Consider the following 25,481-nt stretch of genomic DNA (forward strand, 5'->3'; position numbering starts at 1 on the left):
AGGAGTTGCCACTCAGGAAAAGGATGTTGAAGTCATTGTGAACAATAACTGAAATCCTCAACTCAGTATGGAGCTCTGCTCAAAAAAGAAGGAAAAATCAATCCATTACATTCCGCAAGCAATAAAAATGCAGGTACAGTTCCTTATGCTGCTAAAGTCAAGGTCCAAGACACTGAATTCCCATGGTATTCCCAAACATGGCTTCTGTCGCGTCAAACCCCGAAGGAGGACAAGAGAATCCTCATCTTCTTCCCAAAGTTACACAGAGGATAGGCTCAACAGGAACAATCCTAGCCTCGATGCCTACGGTCTGGATATTCCCTGGTTACCCTGTTACACAAGGCAAGAGAGAGAACGCCTCTCTCTTACTCCTTACAAAGCCCCCAAGGCAGAGGGCAGCCCTTATCTGTGTCTCTCGGGTTCCCTCCAAGACATCTCCCCCCCCACCCCAGTGCTCATGGAGTCTCCCTTTTACTGATTGTTTTTCTCTTTGACCCACCTTGTGGGGATGGACACTCCTATCACTCCTATTTTCATGACACCCCTAAGAAACTCCCCTTACCAGTATGCTCCTCATTGCATCTATAGGGGAAAAAAAATCCTAACTTCTCAAGATGTGAATCGGAACTGGAATCGATTCGGATTCCGGTTCCGATTCACATAGTGTTTTTTTTTTTTTGTCCAGCCCGATCGCGGTTTTGTTTAGCGGCTGCGCCATCTTTAAAAATGGCGCGGGCCATCCAGTGCTCTTACTATGTGACAGGGGCCGGCCTATGGCACGGATACCCTGTCACATGGTAAGGGCAAAGGGCCATCGGCGCCATTTTGATTAGTGGCAGCCGATGGCCCGGGAGCGGGAGATAGCTCCCGGGACCCCCAATGGACCACCAGATACCTGTAAAAAGTTTTTGGGGGGGTCGGGAGGGTGGGGGAAGCTAAGAGATTAGTTTTAATGGGTCGGGGTAGGTTTAGGGGTTATTTTTGTGTGCCGTTTTTCCTGCACTCCCCCAAAACAATAAGAGAACCCCCACGAACAATATTGTGGGGTTTTCCTATCGTTTTGGGGGAGCCCCCGATTTCTGACGATTTTGAAAATATCGTATGATATTTTCAATCGTCTGAAGCCCGATTTACATCCCTACTAACTTCCTCTACACAAGTTTCTGGGGGACAAATCTATTAACAGTTATTAGCCAGGTAGACTTAGGGAATGGCTCATCTTACTTCTAGGAGGGCAAAACATGGAAAAGATCTCCCCAGTTGGATCTGCTGGGTATTTCCAAGAGACCTGGACTGGTCACTGTCAGAGACAGGATGCTGGGCTCAATGGACCATTGGTCTGACCCTGCATGGCATATCTTATATTATTTTGTTCTTCCTTTCCATTACAAGCATGTGAATGGATTTATGCTGGCACTTTATCTTTAAGGGCTAATTTCCAAAGCCATTTATGTGCATAAAACTCAGTTTTATACATGAAAATGGCTGTATTAAAATAGCCCGGGGTGAGTAGATGTGTAAAAGTGTTGCATACTTTTGGGCAAAATGTGCAAAAGCATCCCAGGGAGCAGCGCCAGGCAAAGATGGAACCTCACATGGACTTTTTTTTTAGAAAGTACGCACATAACTGTATTGCACTTAAGTGATGCCACTTGAAGAGGTCTAACTTCATGCAAGTGAATGTGTGCACATTCTTGGCCAATCACCAGGGTATTTTCAAAGCAAACTTATGAAACGTATGTTTGCTTTGAAAATACTTGGTAGAGTCTGCATGTACAGGGTCAGCCCCTTTGGACTTACTTCAATAAAGATTTTTTCTAGAGGAATGGAACAGGATAAGAAACCCATTGGCATTGGAGAATAAAGAGTAGAATTATTCAATCAACACATCAACATACAGAATACTCAAATTTCAAAGTGCTATAAAGTAATCTATTATATTTTGTAAATTATAATTATACAATTATACTGACACGTTGTTCGCATAAGAAAAAATGTATCTAGTCCAATTATATTATTGGGGTAGTGCCTCCATTAGCCGCTTTGGGGAAATATTCCACACAAAGTTTTGACAAGCTTTCTTTTTTTTTTTAAATTAAAATGTTATAAAACTGAATAAGGAGGACTGAGAGGACTCACTGCACTGTCACACTTCACACAGCAGGTCACCGAGGGATGATGGCTGCAAATCTATAATGGATAGGATTGTAGCCACCTCTCCTCTACTGCGTCCTGAGCATGTTCTCTGAGCAAATCAGTCAGCTAGTGAGGATGGAGCAGCCAGTCAGTACTTGCTCAGTCAGTTTTCCATAGTCGCATGGGCCATGGAGACGGGCTCAGCATCAGAGAAGGAAAATACAGGAAGAGAGCTGGAGCCAGGCTCACCGCCTCTTCCTGATGAGCTGGGCACTGTGCCCTGCCACACCTCGACCGACTAGCTAAGCAACAAGAGCATTAAAGGCAGAAATATTTCAGATGTATGAATGATCAGGAGGTGAAAAACGGTGTTAACACTTCTCCCCATTCTCCCAAAATAAAAAACAAAACAGGAAGAGGGACTATAGAAAAATTCTTCTATGGATGAGTGAAGGCAATTTTACAGCTTTTTTTTTTTGTTTTGTCTATGTAGCAATGCTTTGCTACAGTGTACTGTATATAACTAAAAAAAAAACAACAACAGCCTTATATAACAGTAAAATTAGCCATGCAAACTGACAAAACTTCTCCAGAGACTGTGGACTTTATACTTAATGGAATGTTTCAGTTTATATATTAAATGCTAAAGCCAAGATAACATTCCCTAATATACAACCTGAGCGCCTTGAATTCCACGGTCTCCTTTGTTACCTGGCACCCCAGGAGGTCCAGATCCACCCTGTAAACGTTAAGGGACAATATTAGGCAAGAGTGAGTCCACGCCTACAAATTATTTGGTCTGCGAATAGCACTAAAAAGATTTCATTTATGGGGGCAAGAATAGTGAGGAACTAGCTGACATGTTTGCAAGTGAATCCTTATATCCCTGTAAAATACAGAAGAAGATACAATTTAAATAAAAAGCAATTGGAATCAGAGCCATCTATTAATTTTGGCTGTCTTTTTTTGAACTAGGTTGATGTTATCGGTTTTTCATTATTATAGCACATATATTTTTATATAAATATTATTTGGTGCCAACAGGTTTGCTTTAATGTTTGCATAATGATATCAAGGGGAACTATACCTTGAAAAGAAAAGTTTGTCTTGTAAAGTGAAGGCTATTAACTCAACAATATTTCCCATTGATGCAGATTTTGACAAGCACAATGGGATGACCACAAAAACATAGTTTATAATTAAGCAATAATCTGTGACCGATATTGTTACATGAACCCAAACTCCCATCAATCTGCTAACAAGGATGGTCATAATGGCCACTAACCTTTACGCCCAAAGGGCCTCTATGACCTTGTTGACCCTAATAATGAAAGGCAAAAGTTTTAGGATGAAGCACAAATCAACACAAAATCTACTAATAATATTAATCCTCACTAAGAAAATAAAAGGCTACAAAACAAATCAGATGTTACAAACTGGTGTACAGTTACAGCTAATTTTATCAGTCTTGGAATGAATTGTTTTTAGATGAAGGAATCACTTATAAAATGTAGTCTCATTACGTGCATCCATATGATTCATTGCCTGATGTTTAATCCTTACATTGTATATTCTCTTTGTAGATGCATTTAATTTCTGATAAAATGGACCTTGGAACAGGCAAGATTACACAACCAAATATAGCACGAACCACTGGACAATCAGTAGTAAGAAGAGAAAATCACAGAAAAGTGATAACATCAAACTTACTTTTCTTGTGTTTCTCTAGCATGATGTAAAACATATAAAGGTAATTTTTCAATAAGGTGCCTGACAGACAACCTAAGTGCATACTTTTTAGCCTCAACAAACCAACCGGATCTTCACACACGATGCACCCACATAAGGACTGGCCAAACTTAAAAATGGGTTTTGCACATATAAATGCACTTTGCCCATGTAAGTGGGCTTTTGAAAATTGCTACAATATATGCCATTGAATTGTCCATCGGATTTATTCACGTCATGCAATTTATGTGCGCAAATGGCTTTTGAAAATTGCTATGATAGTATGTTACATTTACATCCTTTGAAAATTCACCTGATAGTCTGTACTTGAAAATTAAATTGTTAGGTGGATAAAAAGTACATGCATAGTTTACATTGTCTCAAAAGAGGGCATAAAATGTGCATGCTGCCTGGGCACTTACATTTTTTAAGGTAATATGTGCATCAGAAATGTAGTTACGGGTGAGCCTGCAGAGCCTCTGCCCCTTCACTTTTGGCTCAGGCCCCCACTCCTAGCGGCACGGTCCTGTCTTATCTGAGTCAGCCCCTTAAAGATATAGGAGTTAGAGCAGAATTTCTCAACGCTCTCCTGGATGGCACATCTAGCCAGTCGGGTTTTCAGGATTCCCACAATGAATATGCAAAAGCGAGATTTGCATACACTAGGTCTCCAATGTATGCTAATCTGATTCATGCATTGTCATTATGGATATCCTGAAAACCAGACTGATTATGTGTGCCTCCAGGAGAGGGTCGGGAAACACTGAGGTAAAAGGCAGACATTGGAATCACTATTAGTTCATGATCCCCTGTGCCTTTAAGAGGGATAACTTGAATAGGGAAACAACAGTGCCCTTTGGCTAGACATTTGAAAGTTTGAGGCCATCAAAGTCTTTCTATTTAATTTTAGCAGATAATTATATATCTGTCTTCTTTCAGCCCCTTTACAGATCAGAAATGCCTGAGTTGGGTGAAGCCTATTTACATAATTGCTTGCCAGCATCCTTAGAGACCAATGCAATAAAGTGCAACCAGCTTAATGCACAGGTTTATGAATGTTTTGGATGTGCTAGACTAGCACCCGATGCAATAAGGAGATTAGAGCATCCAAAATGTGCATCCAAACAACTGCTTAGCCAATAATGCTCATCACATGCAAATTCAGTGTAGATGAGGCTATTGCCTAGTACACCCCCAATGCAGAAAATCCCCTGGCACCCAATGCACACTTGTTAACGTGCCAAACTTAACTCCAGCCCCAGAGCTGGCATTAAGTCATTCTGCGAGTCAAAGTCGCATGGCAACAGCTGCCTCTGGCATTTCCTGGGTGCTGTGGGCAGGTCTTTGGAATGTGAATAATGTGCTGCAGAAACTTGATCCGGCAGTGCAGAGTTCCGGGCCGGGCGCCGATCCCATTCAGGGTTTAGACAGAGCAAAGGAGTTTATCCAGGACTCGGCGGCTTTAAAACAATTGGGAGAGATCAGCCCAAGATGCATACATCAGTACTTAAGAAATCTGACTGTTTCCAGCAAAGGAGCTTACTGTGTACACCCTTCTGTCTTAAGCCGCTGTTTCTCTTTCCTCTGCTTAAGGAGATATCCCATTTTGTCTCCTGGGCGCCCGATGCGTTTGAGCGCTAGGGATGCACAATTTCCCCTAGCGCATCCTTTTTAATGCAGCAACTCATTTTACTATTCATCGGGCACCCGGGAGAGTTCGCTGTGCATGCATTAGGAAAACGGGCACTCAATACGATCATCCATTTTAGCATGTGTCTTATTGCATCGGCCTCTTGAGAGATTAACCTTTGTATAAAGTAGCTGCATTAACCACAGAGGGAGCACAAGAAACAGCTTAGATAGGGCAGGGAGAGGGTGAAAAGACAGGAGAAACAGGGTGTTGCCAGAAATTAAAAGGGTTTTGTAGCCATTGCTTTGAAGACTCACATAGGATGGGATAAGGGGTGGGAGCGGGACAGGGGACTGGCCACAACACCTACCCATGTTATTCTTGGCCCCTCCCCCCCCATCAAAGAAATGAGTTCTGGTATGCATGTAGTTTTCTCCCCCTGACCAAGAGATGCCCATGGGTACACCTCTTATTACTGTGGCTAAAAGTGCACGCATTCTGAAAGTGCCTGCACAGTTTCAGCCAGCTGAAAAGCCACCTGGGAGGGTTCAGTCATTTTCCCTCTGTAACCCCTGTTTTCACTCGTGTCATCCCAGTCAGCACTATTGATTGACAGTCTACCCACACTCCTACACCTACACCCATGCACACACTAACAAGCACACACCAGTCGTCATTTAAACCTGTAACACTTCGTAAGCTACAAATTAAAAAAAAATAACCAACTAGATAAATACTCTATACAGCTAGAACAGTACAAAAAACAGTCAGCCAAAGAGCAATCACTGGATTTTGTTATTTTTACATCTGTGCCTTCGCTGCCATGTTGCCCTTCACCGCCATCTGGTCCAGTTTCTCCCTGCAAAGCGAGAGAAATAAGTGTACTTTATTGTCACATCTTCCATCACTCTGAATGCCAGGAGACAAGAGCTCTCTACTTCATCTGTTTTTTTTTTTGTTTTTTTTTTAATTTAGTTTGGAAACGCTGTAAAATGGATTTCAGAATATTTCTTGTCATTAGTGTTTCTCTTGCTCTACTGCATAGTTAACAGGATCATGCCTTATGATGGTAATTAAGAGTTAGATCTGGTTCAGTATTAAGAGTTACCCATAGATCAGGGCCTCCCAAATTTTAGCCAATGTGAGCCTGTTTTAGCACTTGAAAATTCACATGATCCCCCCCCCCCAGAGAACAATAAAAGAAAATTAGCAGGAGTGCAGATTCCCTCTACCGATCACTCCCCTCTCACTATCCCCACACTCCAGCTAATTCCCTCCCTCAACCTTCACCCCTTCCAGAGGACCTCCCCTCTTATCCTCCTCCTCTTCTCCAGCAGACTTCCTTTCTCAAACTCTGCCCCTCCAGCTGATCCCCTTTTACATCCTCCAGCTCCTTTCACCTCCCCACCCACCCCTTCTCTTTTCACCCGATCCAGCCCTTTTTCCATCTCCCCAGTTGATTCTCTCACCCCAAGCCTTTCTTATAACCCTCACCGGATATTTTATAATCCTCCTTCTCACCCAATCCACCAGTCTCTCTTCATGCTCCTCCCCATCCCTTCTCTCTCACCTTCCAGCTTCCCCTCCAACCCTTCTCTAACATCCCCAAACTGATCCTGTCTCACCCCACCAGCTCCTCTCTTTCACCCCCCCAGTCAGTCTTCCATCATTCTCCCTCTCTTGCCTTCTATAGCCAATTTCTCTTCAGCTGACCCAACCCTCAAACCTTCCTGAATCTGATCCATCCCTTCAAAGAATCACTTCTCCAAACATCCCACAGGCCGGGGTCAGCAACAACATTTTCCTTTGAGCTCCGGGCCACAGGTGAATGAAAACCAGTGGGGAAGAAAGAGCAAGATGATGACAGGGGCAACATTTTCCTCTTGGGTAGGTTCAGTGGTGGGAGAGGGAAGAGCAGTGGCAATCTTCACTGACGTGTGCACACTCAGCCCTCCCTTGCCTCGTGGCTGGTCTCAAGCGCGTCGGTGACCTGCAAGCGGTAGCAGCGTTAGTAATGAAAGTCTGTGCAGGGCTTGTGAGCTAGTGCAAGCTCACAGGTCCTGTAGCGTCCCCGAGCCCCCCCTCACCGCAGAAACTCACGGGAGGGCAGGGCTGCTGTAAGGCCGATGAGTGCAATGCTGGCTCACAGACTCCAGGCTGACTTTCACTACTAATGCTGCTGTTTTTGGTGCCTGAAGAGTGCTACCATTTGGAGTCCCAAACCATAGTTTGGGAAGCCTTATTTTGTTTTTTATTTATTTATTTCAGAATATTTGATATCCCGCTTTTTACTAGGTTTGGTCTCAAAGCGGATTGCAGAAATTCAGGTATAACATGGTTAAATGTAATTACTGAATGCTATTCTATGGCGTAAGAACCAAGTGTGGAGAAAAACTTTAATATTCCTAATGAGCAGGCTGGAAAAAAAAAAGCCTTGCCATAGATCAACTGCAAGGCCAGTCCTAACAAGGCTATATGGGTTCAAAGATTTATGACAGATCGAAGCACACAAAATGTGCATAAATATTGGGCTTTGTGCATACCTTCTATGCACCACTGAGAATATACTCTGATAAATGAATGTTTATGCCACACCAAGAACAATGTATGTAGTAGCAGGAATGTTGACTTGTAGTCAGATTGCAACTGATTATCATGCCGACACGAATTACAGCTGTAAAGAGGATTTTGTTCCTTTACCACCTATTTTTCCCTTTACCATCTCTAGGGAGAGTTTTTGGCACTTTTCGAACCAACCCTCTTTCCTGCCTAGGGTGTTGAGATTGGTCGGGCTCCCCCTGGGTTTAGCAAGTACAGATTGTGGTTGGTTGCAGTTTTGGTTTTGGAAGACAGGAATGCTGTTTTTTTTCTGATGGATCCCAGTAGGGCCCACAGCCTGCAGAATTGGGAAAATAAGGACTGTGTTCTTGCTAGTGCCCCCATGGACCTAGAGGGACCTTTTCCTTGAGAGAATAAGACAAGAAAGAGTTTAGATGTTTTGAGAGAGGTGGTTTTCTTTCTTGACCTGCTCCTAGTTCGGGAGGGGATTGCCCCTGCCTGGGGAATGGGACAGGTTGCTGCTTTGCCCATCCAACTTAAATGGGGACTGTAGTTGCTCAAGTGTAAGAACTGTTTTGGAAATGAAGTTTGGTTTTTCTATTTTTGTGAAGACTGGAAGCTTTTTTATAACCTCCTTCCTACCCATTTAATGAGGAGAGAATTTTTCTAATTTACTGTCACCCGGAAGGGAAATTGACTCAGAATTTGGACAGTGAGAGACCAAGGCACTTAAAGTTTTCTTTGATATTGCACCATGAGATTACATGATTCTTTTTTTGCGATTTTTCTTATTCTGATAAAGTTTTACTGAGTTACAGTAAAGTTTTACATGAATACCACTTCAAGTGTCCAACCTGCTATATTGAAGGTCATGAACAAGCTCACTGAGATCTACAGGAGGGAGTACTATTGTGAGAAAGATCGAGGGGAACTTGTGGGACTGGAGAACCTGCATGCTGATCGCCACCCTCATGCATCTAGGGCTTCTTCCTTGTTTGACACAATCATCCCCAGCTCTTCTTTCCCTTATTCCGCCCCCGGCTCCAGCCTCTCTTAACATAACATCCTCCCCCCACCCTGCCGGTATTGGTCACTGCAAGGAGGAGGAGAACGGCAGCACATTTGGGCCGATTCAGTAAAATGCGCGGGAGAGCCGGCGCTCCGAGGCGAGCGCCCGCTCTCCTGATGCGCACCCAGGCCACTCTCCTGGACGTGCGATTCTCTATGCAAATGAGGGCCCGCGGTAAAAAGGAGGCACTAGGGACACTATTGTGCTGTATCCTCCTCTTCTGTCAACCGGGCCTGAGTACTGCTTTCAACTGTGGAATGTTGTTTAGTATCTTACACTTAAAACCAGCAGTCACGTTCGGCCAACCAAGGAGGAGACATGGCCCAATGTGCTGCCGCTCTCCTCCTATCATGTAATCAATGCACACAGGGAAGGGGAAGAATGGATGGACCAAGAAGGGTTTGGCAGTGGTGGCTAAAAATGCTGCCATGGGATAGCAGGCCTTAGCCTTCCCTACTCGAGTAGACAGAAGTGTACCCGGCTCCCTTGTCTTCTGTGGCGACTCCTCGGGGACCTGCAAATTCCGTGGTGAAATCATGGGAGACCAGGGGCCCTGATAATAAGGGATAAGCTCTCAGGTAGGTACAAATGAAGGCCCATAGGATCAGATTGCATATCTGGTTCCGACTGAGCTGTAGGCCCAAAAAAGGAGCAGGAGGAAATTTCCAGATAAAAAACATTTGGCTATAATTTAAATAATTATTTCAAATTTTACAGCTTATTTAGTTCTTGCAGCAATGAATCATTATTGCAATAAAATGTTAGATAAAGAAGTGCTGAGATAGTCCGGAAGTTTGTATAGTAGAAGGGGGAATACTCAATTTAAAAAATTGCAAATTATATAATTTTCATGCTTCTCCCTCCATTGTTGAACTTTTACAAACTTGCTTGTCTTTTCTGCCTTTGTACAATTAATATTTTGCCACTATATTCTTTCTTACTGCTCTCAGTGAAAGCTGAACAATTGGGAAGACTAAGGTACCAGCTGCAGAAAGCAAAGAAGATTGTTTCCAGCCCAATGCAAAGACCTTCCGGGGGAATTCTGAAAGAAACAGGCCTAAACAGATAGCCACAGTTTCCCCACAATATTAATGAGTACTTTTCTCAGATTCTTTCTAGGCTACATATTATAATTTAACCTTCACTTTGATAGCAGAATATGCCCAATAAAAAAGGAAGTCCTTAAAATAAATTGTACATTTGGTATACTCTGTACTCCACATCACAAGCAGTAACATTCATTCTGCCTCAATTAAAACCCTCACTGCAAAGCCAGCATTTTGGAAATCCTTTAAGATGCTCATCTGTGTTTCCTTTGATCCTTTGGGAACAGCCGAATCACACAAAAGAAAGCCACAAGTTACAGTAGGTCATGCAAGCAGGATCCCACTAATGTGTGCTGACTCTGTTTTGAACCTGACCGATCCCAGGGGCTTCCAGGAAACAGTAGGGCAGCAAATTAAAGAAGGGAATTGTGAAATCATAATGATTGAGAAGTAAAATTGTTACCATACAGCCAGCGCTAGCAGAGTTGGGCCAGCAAATCTTCTGCTCTCTCTATCAATCTCTGATCTTGATTGCAAACACCCACCCATAATTCTAACCCTGAACATTGAGTAAAGCATGACAAAATCCCTGATTAGTTCAGGAAATGTGTCTTATTTTACATTTCTAGGTATTTCCAGTGAACCCTGCCTGCAATCAATTGCCCAGATTGTGAGCGGGATTTGATACTGCAGTTAGAAAGCACCACTTATCTGCTCTTCTTTACATATTAGACATTTTCAAAACACTACACAGTGCACCAGTGATTTTACATGAGAGGACCTGTTCAATTTTAAAAAAGGAAGAGATGTCCCAAGATCCCTCTTGAAATCCTCAAACTCTTGTCTTCTCTCTGATCATACTCCCACCATCAGATTATGAATAAACCTCACCCTCACCGACAGAAGACTATATAGACCAGGAGCCAAGAAATTTGCTTGCTGTAAATAAGATTTGCTGAGTAGTAAAGCAGAATGTGACTACATCAACAAACGATGCTACAATAACTGAGTTTCTTGTAAATAGTATTTGCTATGACTGGGATTATCAAACAGAAGAGCCACTGCAATACTTTGTTTTTTCAAATGGGACCCAAATCTTGAAAAGTTCTTACTTGCCGGCCTGGTTTTCCTTGCTGTCCATCTGGACCACGAGCAAAATTGTTGATTCCTGGATCTCCCTGAAATGTAACCAGCAATCCTTAATCAGGTGGCACTGCACCAGCTGACAAAGTTGACAGAGAAATATGAGTGAATGAAAAATTTGTATGAGAATGACCCCAAGTGCTCTCCGTGCTGTCCCATTCATGCAAACACAATAAACTGCATTTACCATCAACGGAGAAGCAAACTCTGTTAGGAAACGAGCTCTGCTCTATGTGTTATAATCTACAAAGTCACAAGAAACTACGCAAGAACATTCTACCAACAACATTTTTATCTTTTTCCAAATGGTGCTCCACTGGAAAACGCCTACCATATCTGTGGTATGAACATGCAACAGAAGATACTGCATGGTTTTTATCAATCCACTTCGTCATTTGTTATATATGCATTTGTTACATATTAAAATGTAACAAATGCATATACAATATATAGCGCAGACCTTCAACCAGTAGGTAGAGAAACTTATTGCCATGCCTACATTAAATTCAGGACTAATTTTCTACAAGAACAAAAGATGCATCAGTTTTGATGTCCGTATACTAGCATCCTCCTTCGGATGCGTAGTCACGTGTAATAAATAAAGTGCCCCATTTTTTATAAAATACATTTCAAAATGTGACATATTGAACATTTACAGAATTCATCATCTGTGTCTTTTAAAAGTCATTCTTTTCTTAGGATCTGAGTACAGCTCAATATACTCAGGTCATCAGTCTCTCTTCCCCACCTTCATCCCTTGCTGGTGACTGCATGTAAATCTGTCATGAACCTTGCTGTAGAAAAACTGTAGAGGATTTCCTATTTTTGCCTTACTTTTCCAAGGGCTGGGAAAATAGTATAATCCAGAAACACCTTGTATACCCAGACTGATGTATACCACTGGTGGGAGGAGTCAAGAGGATCTTTGTAGTTTTGGAGGGAATCCTGAAAGCAGTTATCTGGAGATGGTCTATGGAGAGCTCTGCTGTTTGAAACCAAATTTAATGATGGATTTGGATTGTAACTGGAACCACTTGGCTGCCAACATGAGACTATCTCTGTGCTTTTGACAAGAGCTAACTACTGGATCCCATATTTTGGAGGGGTCAAGTCTAAGGATACTTAGTCCATCTTCAGCTGCTGGCCAGCTAGCAAAGTTAGCTGGATAAACTTATCTGGCTACCATTGCAGGGATATTCAGTGGTATGGTTGTGCCGCTGAGCATACCCAGCTATGTTAAGGTTGGCTAGTGAGTTAATCCTGCTAACTTTAGGACTGCTCTTTGGCAGTGGGGAAAATACCATGGGAGTTTACTAAGTTGCAGTACTTGGTACTAGAGATGTGAATCAGAACCGGAATCGGTTCGGTTCCGGTTCCGATTCAAATCTTATAATTTTTATCGTCCTGCCCGATTGTTTTTTTTATTTATCGGCTGCGCCCGATCCGATAAACAAAAAACCCTCCCCGACCCTTTAAAACTGACCCCTTAGCCTCCCCCACCCCCCATCCCAACCCCCCCAAAAATGTTTTTGGGGGGGTCGGGAGGGTGGGGGAGGCTAAGGGGTCAGTTTTAAAGGGTCGGGGTGGGTTTTTTTTTATCGGGCCATTGGCGCCATTTTTATTAGTGGCAGCCGACGGCCCAAGAGCAGGCGATCGGTCCCGGGGCTTCCACTGGACCACCAGGTGATTTTAAAACATTTTGGGGGGTTTGGGAGGGTGGGGGAAGGTAAGGGATTAGTTTTAAAGGGTCGGGGTGGGTTTAGGGGTTGTTTTGGTGTGCCGGTTTTCCCGCCCCCCCCAAATAACTCCCATTAGTGGACACAAACCCGATTTAACGATTTTTCATGATAAATCGGGGGAATTTCTATTGTATCGCACTCTTTAACAATTTTTGACTATTTTAAAAATATCGGACGATATTTTAAATCGTCAAAAAACGATTCACATCCCTGCTTGGTACCACAGACTAGTAAACTGTGCGGTATTTCTTCCGGTGATAAAATATTGTGGGTTGGTGAGTAGGCAAGCAGATGCAAACGGCAGCATGTTAGCAGCCTGCCAAGAGCAAAACAGGAAAGATTGAAAACCAAGTTTCAACTATCACAATATTACTTCAATATTTTACTACTTTTAAATATTTTAAAAGGAGAAATTACTACTTACCTAATAATCTCCTTTCCTCTAAGGAAGGCAGGCCAATCCACACGCATGGATTATGCACCTCTACCAGCAGATGGAGATGGAGTAAAGTTGATGTTATGGACATATAGTCCTGCCCTGAATACTGTCCTGCCCTGAATACTGCTGCCGTCAGTATTCTCTGGAAAAGCCAAACTGTGGACAAATGGATTATACTTGAATATGACTATTAACAGCAACCACTCATGCTTCCAACCAATCGGTAACACTGAGCTCAGACAAAAGAATTAACATGCACTACACTAAGGGGCTGGTTATCACACTTACCAGTCCTTCAACGAATAACCAGGAACAACACTGTGCATCGTCCGTACATAAGGATGAACTAAAGGCAAGTTGGCAGCTGAGGGCGGGTTGTGGATTGGCCTGCCATTCTTAGAGGAAAGGAAATTATTGGGTAAGCGATAATTTCTCCTTCCTCTGCACTCAGGCAGGCCAATCCACAAAAGTGGGATGTACCAAAGCTACTCCTGAAAAGGGTGGAAGGCTGCCCATGGTCCAGTCAACACTGCATGTGTAAAGACAGTGTCTTCCTGAGTCCAATCTTCCACCAGTAAAGTTTGAAAAAAGTGTGTACGGAGGACTACGTCGCCGCCCATGATACCATTTGCGCTCTAGTAGAATACACTCTAACTTGCTTAGGCAAAGGAACCTCAGCCTCCACATAAACGGCTGTGATGACTTCCTTAACCCAATGGGTATAATTGCCCGCATCACCAGTTCACCCTGTTTACCTCCACCATGGAGCACAAACAGTTGATTGGACTTCCAGATAGATTTAGTAATCTTCAAGTACTGCATAAGATGCTGCTTGACATCCAAGGCATGCAAAAACGGATTCTTACTTTCATCTCTAGCCCTGCCCAGCATGGGCAGGGAAATAGACTGATTCAAATGAAACTCTGAAACCACTTTCGGCAAAAAGGAAGGTACAATCCAAAACTGTACTGCCTCTGGAGTCACAAGCAGAAACGGCTCACGGAAAGATAGATCCTGCAGCTTGGAAACCCGACGATCTGAACAGATTGCCACAAGAAAAACTGTCTTCAAGGTAAGCAGCCACAAGGAGAGACCACATAGTCGTCAAAAGGCAGGAACTGCCAAGAAATTCAAAACCAGATTAAGGTCCCACAGAAGCACCTGTAGCCACAAGGGAGGACGTAGATGCTTAACTCCCTTCAAGAACCGGGACACATCTGGATGAGAAGACAAAGGCCTACCATTTACTCTCCCCCTATAACAAGCGAGAGCTGCTACCTGAACCTTCAGGGAGTTAAGGGCCAAGCCTTTAAGCAAATCATTCTGTAGAAATGCCAAAAGTAATGGAATTTCCGATCTGAGAGGCTGTGAACTTTGCTCCTTACATTAGGCTTCAAAAACTCTCCAAACTGTAACATAAGCCAGAGACATAGAAATGTTTCTGTCCCACAGCAAAGTGGAAATCACTGCAGAAGAATAAACATGCTTCAACAACCGAGCCCTTGCAAGGGCCAAACTGTAAGACAAAACTGACCTGGACAGTCGTGCAAAAAGGATCCTTGATGCAAAAGATCCTGCCTTAGTGGTAGCCTGAGAGGACTGTCCGCCAGTAGCCTATGTAGATTGGCATACCACGGCCTCCGGGGCTAATCCGGATCCAGCCGAGGTATGGTTATGGTCTGGCTTGCAATCTTTCGATTGATCCTGCCTATCAGTTGCCATGGTGGATAGGCATATAATACCACTTCCCATAGCCACACCTGAATGACAGCATCGATACCCATCGCTCTCAAATCTTTTCTGTGACTGAAGAATCTCGGAACCTTCATGTTACTGGAGGTCGCCAGTAAATACAGATACAGGCGACCTCAGTGCACCACTTTGAGTTGAAAGGCTTAATCTGTTAACTCCCACTCTCCTAGGTCCAAGCTCTGCCTGCTCAGAAATTCAGTTCTTATATTTCCCTTTCTGGCAATGTAGGAGGCAGATATTTCTTACAAATGTTGCTCTGACCATACTATGGGGTAGATTTTCAAAAAGGGCGCCCTCGCGTACTTTTGTAGGCGCATCAGGCGCAAACAAAAGTACGCTGGATTTTAGTAGATACGCGCGTAGCCACGCGTATCTGCTAAAATCATGGATCGGCGCGCGCAAGGCTACCGATTTCGTGTAGCCGGCACGCGCCGAGCCGCGCAGCCTACCTCCGTTCCCTCCGAGGCCGCTCCGAAATTGCCTAGACGCAACCCGGGGGCGGTTCCGGAGGGCGCGGCCACGCCCCCGGACCGTCCCGGGCCGAAACCACGCCCCCGGGCCCGCCCCAAAATGCCGCGTCCCGCCCCGAAAACGGCGCGCCGCTCGGCCCCGCCCCCCCGACATGCCCCCTACACGACCCCCTCGGAAAACCCCGGGACATACGCGAGTCCTGGGGCTCTGCGCGCGCCGGCAGGCCTATGTAAAATAGGCGCACCGGCGCGCAAGCCCTGCTCGCATAAATCCGGGCGGATTTACGCGAGCAGGGCTCTTAAGATCCGCCCCTATGAGCGCATCTATCTCCTCCAACACCTGTTGGCTTCTGGTTCTGCCTGAAGATTGATATAAGCCACCATCATTGCATTGTCCAACATTATACATTATCCTGACCACCCAAGCCTCCAGACACTCGGTGAACTTCAAGCACACCAGCTGGACCCCATGTGCTTCCAATCGATTGATGCTTCACTGATGATCCTTGGCCCTCCAGCGCCCTTGCACCACCAACTCCTGACAGTGAGCCCCCCACCCCAGAAGGCTTGTATCTGTCTTGAGCAATAACCAATCTGGTGTCTCCAAGGAAACGCCCTTCCTGAGATGATTGCTCACCTCCAATGGCACGTGTAGTCTCACAGTGTACTCCTGAGACTGTAGACTCCACTGGGAAAGCAACGTGTGATGAAGAGGCTGCAAGTGTGCTCCTGACCAGGGGACAACCTCCAAAGAAGCTGCCATCAACTCCAGGACCTGCAGAAAAGACCACACTGGTGGGCGAATACTCTTTCTTAGGGTTTGAACTTGAGCAATCAACTTCTGAAAGTGACTCTGTCAGAAACACTCTGCCCTGCTTCACATCAAAATAAACACCTATGTACTCCAATGTCTGAAATGGCTGTAACCTGCTCTTGGCCAAGTTCACTACCGATCCCAGATCTTGCAGTAAGGAGACCACATTGTGAGAAGCCAGGTGACTCTCTTCTACGCTTTTGGCCCGAATCAACCAGTTATCCAGATATGGATGAACCAGGATACCGTCCATGCACAAGGACACTGCTACCACTACCATGAACTTGGAGAAGGTCTTGGGGCATTAGCCAGCTCGAAACTGATAATGACATCCCAGAATGGCAAACTGCAGGAACCATTGATGTTTCCAGTGAATGGGAACATGCAGATATGCCTCCATCAGGTCCTCAGATGTGAGAAATTCCTCTGATTACACTGTCATCATTACAGAGAGCAGTGTTTCCATTTGGAAATGAGATACCCGCAAATGTTGATTGACACCTTTGAGATCCAGGATGAGCTGAAAGGACCCTTCCTTTTTGGATATGACAAAACAAATGGAGTAGTGACCCATATTTTCTTGTGTTTTGGGAACAGGAATCATGGCGTTTAAATCCAACAGCCTCCATAAGATAATCTCTACTGCCACCATCTTCTGTACAGAGTTGCAGGGAGAGACCATAAAGGAATCTGAGGAATGCAAAGAAACCCTAGAGCATAGCCATCCCTTACCACTTCCAAGACACAATGGTCCAATGCGATCTGGACCCACCTCTGATAAAAATGAAATAGATGCCTGCCTATCTTCTGCACCAGTAGGTGAGAACGTGCACCTTCATTGTGAAGATTGAGGTGCTCCGGTCCCAGAGCCCACATCCTTCTGAGGCTTTTTGGGCCAAAAGGACTGAGATCTACTGAAGGGATGAGGCCTCTGAGTAGTCACTCCCCTATAAGGGTGAAAACACCTGTAATCTCTAGAGCAGCCTCTTTTCCCAAAGAGACATGAGGCTGGCTTTTTATCCTCCAGCAAACAAGGAATCTGGAATTTTCTCCATTTATTTGCCATTTTCTCAAACTCACTGCCGAATAAAAGAGAACTTTTAAAGGGCAACCTTGTGAGATTGGACTTAGAAACTGTGTTCACTGACCAATTTTATAGCCACAGCTGAAGCCTAGCCGTTATCATGGAAGCCATTTCTGGCAGTTCGAACAAGGTCAGAGTCATGTAAGCAAGTTTAGGGGTGCAAGTACCTGCCTGCTACAAGACATTTCCAGCTGCCCTCCCACCTTACTTCATGATGCTAAGTCAGGAAAAGACAACATGTATGCTCCTCAAAAACAGGCTTTTATTTATCAGATTTGGCAGGATATAGCATTTAGAAAATAACAACAATTCCTGTCTCTAACATCCTGGCCACTAAGCACCAGTTTTTACTAAAGAAAGTTCTGTATTATGGGTGGTTTTACACATGCCATAAACCTTAGCCTGCTTAATATATTAATACTTATGGCTAACTTACCCCTGATCCCAGCTTCAGACGATATCCCTCTGTTCACCTCTGAAGCAGATGCTGAATGGAGGTCTGGAGAATGTGAGCATGGGAGAGGCATGCTTCCTGGGCTTGGTACTGACAGAGCAGGCAGGATGTCCTGGAAGGAGACTAGTTTCTGTTTCTGGTGCTTGCTGGCTGCCAGGGCTTATTCTTGCCCTTCATCGTCTCTGATTCCTTGTGTCACTCTCTGTACCTGAGTAGGGTGTCTCCTCTCTCTGTTCACCTGACCACACCTGGTTTTCTCCCCCTCGATAGCAGGGACTGCTGGTCTGCTTCTGGTTCCCCTATCATTTTCAGGGATGCTTTGCAACAGGTTCTTGCTTTCTCAGCCTTCAGGGATTCCTTTGCTTGCAGAGTCACCCTTAGGGTTTTCTCTTTCTGGGTATCACCCCTCTTCTTCTTTGCCCCTCGTCTTATACTTTCCAGCTGATAAATATTCATAAGCTCTTACATAATCATGTGGTGGGTGGAGGGTCTTTGCCACATTGCAGGTTTTATCCCCCACCCCATTTCTTTTGGGGGGTCCTGCCACGTTGCAGGTCTTCTTCCTGCTCCCCATTTCTTCGGGGGAAGAACTGCCACGTCTGTATGCCAAGCTGTGTGCCTGAGTGTTTTTCTCCATCTCAGACTGCCCTCCCTCTCTTCCAAGGGTGGGGGTCTTGTGACCTCTGGACTCTGCCTAAACTGGTCCCTAACATCTGTTTATGAGCTTAGGTGTTATTGTCTCTCTGTCTGCTTTTCTATTTAGAAAGACATTTACAAACAGGCACATCTTGATAAAGTATAAAGTTCATCTGGGCAAAAGTTCTCTCTCTTGCTGTGACAGTGTTTGGAGCCTGTCAGAATGTTGGCCTGTACATTTTTTGGCTATTATGATTCATATTTGGTGATTTCAGTGGTAAAACATGAGATATCTCCTTACAGTCCGCATCAGCTAAGAAGGTGGTTCTCAGTTCCATTACTGTTCTGCCAGCCGACTCCGCTCCTTCAGTCTCCTGAGAGAGATGCAGATTAGCCCGAGCTACGAGGGAGCAACAAGAAATAATTTGCAAATTAATTGCCATGGCCTCAAAGTCCTGCTTAAGGATAGCCTCAATTGCCTATCCTTCACATCCTTTAGAGCTGACTCTCCTTCCATCAGAATGGTGGTCCACTTGGTAACAGAACCCACCAACGCATCCACCTTCGGAAATATAACTGTTCCCTTGCCTTCAGATCCAAGGGGTACAAACCCACTAAAGCATGCCCCCCCTTTAAAGTTTGCCTCTGGAGCATTCCATTCAAGATCAATCAACTCTTGTCTTGCCTCTAGAAGGGGAAAGAAACATGACACTTTGTGTACGGTGACCAAAATCGGGTCCTTCTATTGTGCACCCATAGAGTCACCCCCTTTCACACCAAGTGTCTTCAGAGTCTGAGACAACAGACTCAGAAACTCAACTCTATGAAAGAAATGGAACAGCGTCTTATGTAGCTCTAAATCTGGGTGAATTTCCCCTTCTTCCAGAGGAGAGAAAGCCAAATCTCCAACGTATCCTCATCCACATCCTCCTTAATATCACAAGGGACCACTTCACTGCAGTGCTTGCCCATGGTAGAACTCCAAGTACATCTGATTTAGGAGGAATCACCACCTATATTGGGCCACCCTGCAGAAAAGTCTGTAGATCCTGGAAAAATTCCACCCAGGAAGAGGATGGGTCCACACCAGGCCCCATAGGCCCAAATTGGAGACTCGCTGACAAAACATCCCCCAAATATGTCCCTGTCATCGGGAAGGAGGAAGAAGGGAACATCCTCATTGTGTTATCTTTAGCCCCATTCCCCTCTGTCCGAGGGGATGGACCAGTGTAGGCAAAATCAGTAGGAGGGAAATCACCTCAAGCATCCAGACAGCGCTGACACAGACTAGCAGAAAGCCTTGGCTGTATTGCCCTTATGTGGAATGCTGCAAAATCACAAGGTGCTTAGATTTCTTTGTCACTGGCGCCATACTTCCCTGTACTCAGCTGTATGTGACTATGTGTGCGCCAAAAAATAAGGTACATGCACAAATATGCACTCACTGGAAGGCCGTAGGATTTCACGCACAGTAAATCTGGCACGTACCAACGTGCATAAATATAGGTCACAGCCTTGTGCATGCCATCATCACACCGCTGCGTGGCAAGAATGCACGCAGGAAAAAAATGGCTGCTGCAGCCTATCATGCAGCTGGAGAAACCAAGCCTGAGAGTGAGGCCTAGCCAAAGACTATTCAACCCACCAAGCTGCGCTTCTTCCATACATCGCTAAACTCCCCAGAGAAGTGAGCGGGAAGAAGGGGAAAAGACGCCAACTAACAGCAAGAGAAGGAATAGGGGAACTAAAACTTCCCTGCTCTCTTTCTTCCTTTATTTGTTTTTTAAAACTTTCCTTTACCTGCGCTCAGCCCTCCGTGGCTGAGAGTACGAACAGGTCTCCGGTATGGGGGAGAGACAGCAAAAGTCACCTCAGGAGCTCAAGCAGTACTTCCAAATTTCTTTTTTCTTCTTTTTCCTTTATTTATTATCTATTTTTTTACTACAGGCAATCCCCAGTAGGGAGATGCATGTCCACTATCTGCTGGAGATGGAGAATACTGGTGGGCTGATGTCGGGGCAGGGATATATGTCCATGATGCCAGCTTTACTCTGTCTCCATCTGCTGGTAAAGCTGCATAACCCACTCATGTGGATTGGCCTGCCTGAGTGCAGAGGAAAGAACTTTTCTTTTTAAACAGACATTTTTCAAAATCAAAACTATCTGTGCAGCAAATGATTATAGTGTTTATTTACAGTGAGAGCCTTTAACAAACAAATTCACATAGCTCTCCTTTGAAATTTTGACATTCCTGGCAAGCTTCAAGGCTCATTAGATATATTGTCAACTCCCAAGTCATTCTGGACATGTCCTTATGTTAACAATTATTTGAGGTACAATAAAGTCTAGTAACAGAAACTCTTTTGGATGCACTCTTGATCCCAAGCTTTTTGAGTGCACTCCTGCCACCACACCAACCTCATTCCCTTATCTCCTCCTTCTCTGTTGCCTGCTTGTCTTTCTCTCCTCAGCTCTCTCTCTTCTCCTGTTTCCCTTTTCTGAGAAAATCCTCATGAAATTTCATGAAAAATCCCATTTTTGTGAGATTTCAGCCCACAGAAATGGATCTGAACCCAAATCCCCAACAAGGCTATATCAAATTTTAGTTTTGGATTCACTGACCAAAATCTTGAAAAGCTCAGTTCAGATAATTCTGAAACCTCTGAGTTTTGAAAGGGTGCAGGTGATGGCGGGGACATTTATCTGTTCCTGTTTGGCCTATCTGTAATCTCCATCCCTGTTCCACAGTAGTTAGAATCACTACAGGTTCCTCTTAGTCAGACATTAAGATCTATAGAAATGTGTCAGCTAAGACTTACAGGGTCTCCTCTTAGACCAGTTTCTCCTCGTTCACCCAGCTGTCCTCGGGGTCCTTTCCTTCCCTTAAATCACAAGCAAAATACAGAAAACAAAGAACTTTGTAGTACAATTATCCTTGACTCACAATCACATGAAAATAATTACAAATGATATTGTCACTAATGAAAACATCAGAGAACGTTTATAAGTTGGAGGGCAAACATGGACCACTTAATCTTTAATGGTGATTTTAAAGGTGCTAGAGCTGTTTATCTGAGCAGCATCATTGGCAGTGGGGGATGGGCAAGATTATTGTGTCCAGGCTCAGACTTCATGCTCACAAACCCTTCTCTGTACCATCTAAATTGAGTCAGGTGATAGTTTAGTTCTCCCTACATTCGGCCCGGGTCGACACTGGGTGATTTTCTAAGTCATTTGCCCAGGTAAAATGGCCTGACTGAAAACAGCCTTCCTGGAATGCCGCTGAAAATACTCACTGGTCCTGCGACGCGCGTACTTTAGCTGTTTTACAAGCTGGCGTGCTTGTGGGCGTGTTTAGGTTGGGGGGGGGGGCGCGTAAAGCAGAGCACATTCAGATGATTTTCAGATGTGCACATGCTATTTTGCCCCTTTTGGCGACCCGCACAAATGGCAGGGGCAAAATAAGTAGACGCTTTTAGCATGCAGACTTTGCGGCCGCCAATTTTTTGGAAGGGAAATAGTGCAGCTTATTTCTCTGTGAAAACCTGTACACCATATGCACGCTGAAAGTACCTGCGTATGTTTATTTATCCTGCTTTTCGGCACTTCAGAGAAGATTACATGCAGGTGCTGTAGGTATTTCTCTGATCTCAGAGGGCTCACAATCTAAGTTTGTACCTGAAGGAACAGAGGGTGAATTTGCTTGCCCAAAGTCACAAGGAGCAGCAGTGGGATTTGAACCTGTAACTTGTGACTGTGTGGGCTTATTTGAAAATTGCCACCTCAGTGTCTGCCAAGGTGGGACAGCAAATTTCTGAGATATCATAGATGATATTTTGAGACAATTCAGAACATTTGATTGTGTTTCTTGAGTGAAAGTTCAACATTTGAATTTCAACTTCAGTAGCCAGTCGAGGTTTGGGAAAAAGACATTTCCATCTGGTCTTCTATAGTTGACAGACAAATTGCCCTGATCAGCTGTCCCTGGCTTCCTCTGTACCTGGCTCCTCCCTAGCCTACCGTTCTATGGCTGGTCCTTCAGAAGTCATGTTTAGTGTCTAGTCGATGGTGGGGCGAAGACAGTGGGGAAATGAAAAGCTACCAATGCTAACTGCCTGGTTAAAAGGGTGAAGCACTCTTATGTCCTCAGCCGCTTTGCTCTCCCTTCTATCCTGGGAGCTATTTTTGTAGTTTATTACCAGGTTAACACTCAGAACTCTGAAGTCTTATTGATATGAGTTGTATGAAGTCAATCATGTTAGATTATGTTGTTTATGAGTTAGACTCTATCCCAGTACTGAAGGGTCACTTGCTGATTTATTAAGAGATATGGGAGAAAAGATGTAGAGGCCTGTGTATTAAATTATGTTAATGTCAATGCATATTAATTCATGCAAATATGCCCATGTATAACAGGTGTTATTTGTATGTGTATTGGCATTACCATTCAGGAATGTAACGGGCATGCAAATTATCCCGTTTTAAAAAAAATATATGCTAATAGCTTCATTAGATATAAACTCTTGATAGTACATCCAGCATTAATGCCCAAGAGTTTTAATGTGAACCTCTTATAGCAGGAAATTTAGTTACACTTCTGAAGATATAGTTAATTTTTGTGCCGGTGGCCTGTGTTAACAGTTTCTTCCCAATACTCCCAAGCTGCGATCAAGACTCTGAGCTGTGATCTCCTACCTTCTGAACTCCCAGAATGCAATCAGACCTCTGGAACTGTGATGGGTCATGCTCCCAAAACCACAACTCTGTGTTTGTGACTTGAAATCCCACCTCAACCCCCAGAAGACAGCCAAAGTTTCACAGTCCCCCCCAGACTCCTTGTAAGTTGGCCTCTGATCCTGCATCCACCCTCCCAGGTCCACTTGCTTTTTCCAAAGTTGCTCTAAATTTTTACCAGCGAGAGGGCACTATCTATGGCACCATATACAAAATAGTGCTATATACACTCTCTGATCTGAATGTCAAAACAGGGCTAGGCATGGGAACAGGGGTTGCAGGTCATGAAGGCTGAATTGCATTCCAGGTGAGAGGACTTGGGACCTGGGATACCAACTAATTTCTGGGATGGGGTGGTAGGGAATTTGCAGGACAAAAGCTCAATGAAATTCTATGGTGCTCAGGGGGAGTGCGGGGGTTGTGAGGAGATTTCTCTGTTATCCAGCCTTTTCATTGTGAGCCGTTAAGGTAAGGGGAAATCTCATATGCACCGCGTGGCCGTGCTACCATGGCTGTGATGTCTTTAACACCGTCATGGCAATTCAGCCTTGTTCTGTACTGTGTATATCATTTACTTAGTACATTGAAGGTTAAAGCCTGATGCAACACTGGTTTTAAAATGCATTACCATGCCAATTTTAATGCTGGTGAGTGCATAGACCTCCTTGTTTTATCTGAGGAGGCCATTCTTACTGTCACAGTGGAGATCCTGTTAGTGAAGGCTGAAGAGTGAATGAGGTTGCTTCTTCAGCTGGTGGTGACCTTGTAGTAAATCAAATGTTGGAGACTGGGTTGAGCAAGTAGATGGCGTTCCTTCCTCAACAAGGGGAGAACACAGACCCTCAAGTTTTGCATCAGATCACAGTGAGAACAGAAAAGCTTACATATGCATTACATAAAGTTTTGGATGCATATAAGAACTGGAATCTTTATTGGGTTTATTATGCTAACAGGCTGCCTGATATTTCTGTTTAAATGTGATGGTCTGTATCTCGTTGTATGTCTCTTATGTGTGTTGGGAGCATACGTCACATGTTTGTTATTTGCTGTGGAATATGCAGCTGATGACTTTTCTTCAATAAGAAGAACATTTTTAAAAAGGGGGGATCGTCTCTCCCAGTGATCTAGGGAGTAACTTGGGGTGTTCACAAATTGGTGGCATGAGGTGAAAGCCAGCATAATCTTTGTGGCATCTTCATCCCTTCTATTGGGCATGCCTCATAAAGAAGAGAGATGTGAATTCCTAGTTGGCAATAGAAGTACAAATCAGTAATTTGTGTTAATATAACTAATGTATGAACAAGGCATAAGTATATTAAAATGATCAAGTTTGCCTTTGTTACAAACAGCCCCTGGTGCGCACGTTGCTTTTCAGTTGTTTCATCAGATTCGTCCCAGTTGTCTGAGCACAAACTCTTTCTACAAAGTTTAGTAGAGCTTTACTTTTTGACATTTGTGTCATATTGCACCACAATAATTGAGAAGGCTGAGCACTCATGTAAGCATTACACAGCACAGTCTATTTCCTGATCTGCAACCCTCTGGTTCTAAACCAGAGAATCCCCCTTGCTGAGCAAGTGAGGAGAATTGTATTCACTTTAAGCAGGTTGCCCATTTCTCTCCCTTTATTATCCTATCCTACCACAAGTGTAACATTGCATTTTGGGATGTCAACCAGCAGACGCGCCTTACCTGGTCTCCTTGACTGCCTATTTCTCCAGAAGCTCCAGGAAATCCATAATCTCCCTACACCCAGATAAAAAAAAAATGAAAACATTTTGTTCTGAATGAAACAGTTTGAAAACTCATTGCTTAAACATGGTAGTGGGTTAGGGACTGAAACTTACCTGCTCTCCATTGATCCCATCAATTCCATTCTCCCCATCGTCACCCTGGAAGAATACAATCAATAACTGTGTTAGTTTGGCGTGAAGCTAGATCCAGACCAGTGCAAATGTTCATCTATTCAATTCTATAATGCCTTCCCCTCCCAAGCCTTTGTAGTTTCATGACAAACACTCTCCAAGCACAGAATAAGTGACCACAAA

The 25,481-nt window shown here is 44.1% G+C and overlaps 1 protein-coding gene across 1 annotated transcript in view; it reads right to left on the reverse strand.

Annotated features, from left to right (window-relative positions):
* The window catches only part of COL6A6 (collagen type VI alpha 6 chain), a 339,806-nt gene that overhangs the window by 80,853 nt on the left and 233,472 nt on the right, over positions 1–25,481 (reverse strand). The window contains 7 exon segments of the mRNA XM_029589350.1: positions 2,813–2,875; positions 3,422–3,457; positions 6,300–6,353; positions 11,281–11,346; positions 21,519–21,581; positions 25,126–25,179; positions 25,281–25,325. Of these exon segments, the coding sequence (XP_029445210.1) occupies positions 2,813–2,875; positions 3,422–3,457; positions 6,300–6,353; positions 11,281–11,346; positions 21,519–21,581; positions 25,126–25,179; positions 25,281–25,325 (381 nt within the window).

Source organism: Rhinatrema bivittatum, chromosome 2 (assembly GCF_901001135.1).
Source record: "Rhinatrema bivittatum chromosome 2, aRhiBiv1.1, whole genome shotgun sequence".
NCBI lineage: Eukaryota > Metazoa > Chordata > Amphibia > Gymnophiona > Rhinatrematidae > Rhinatrema > Rhinatrema bivittatum.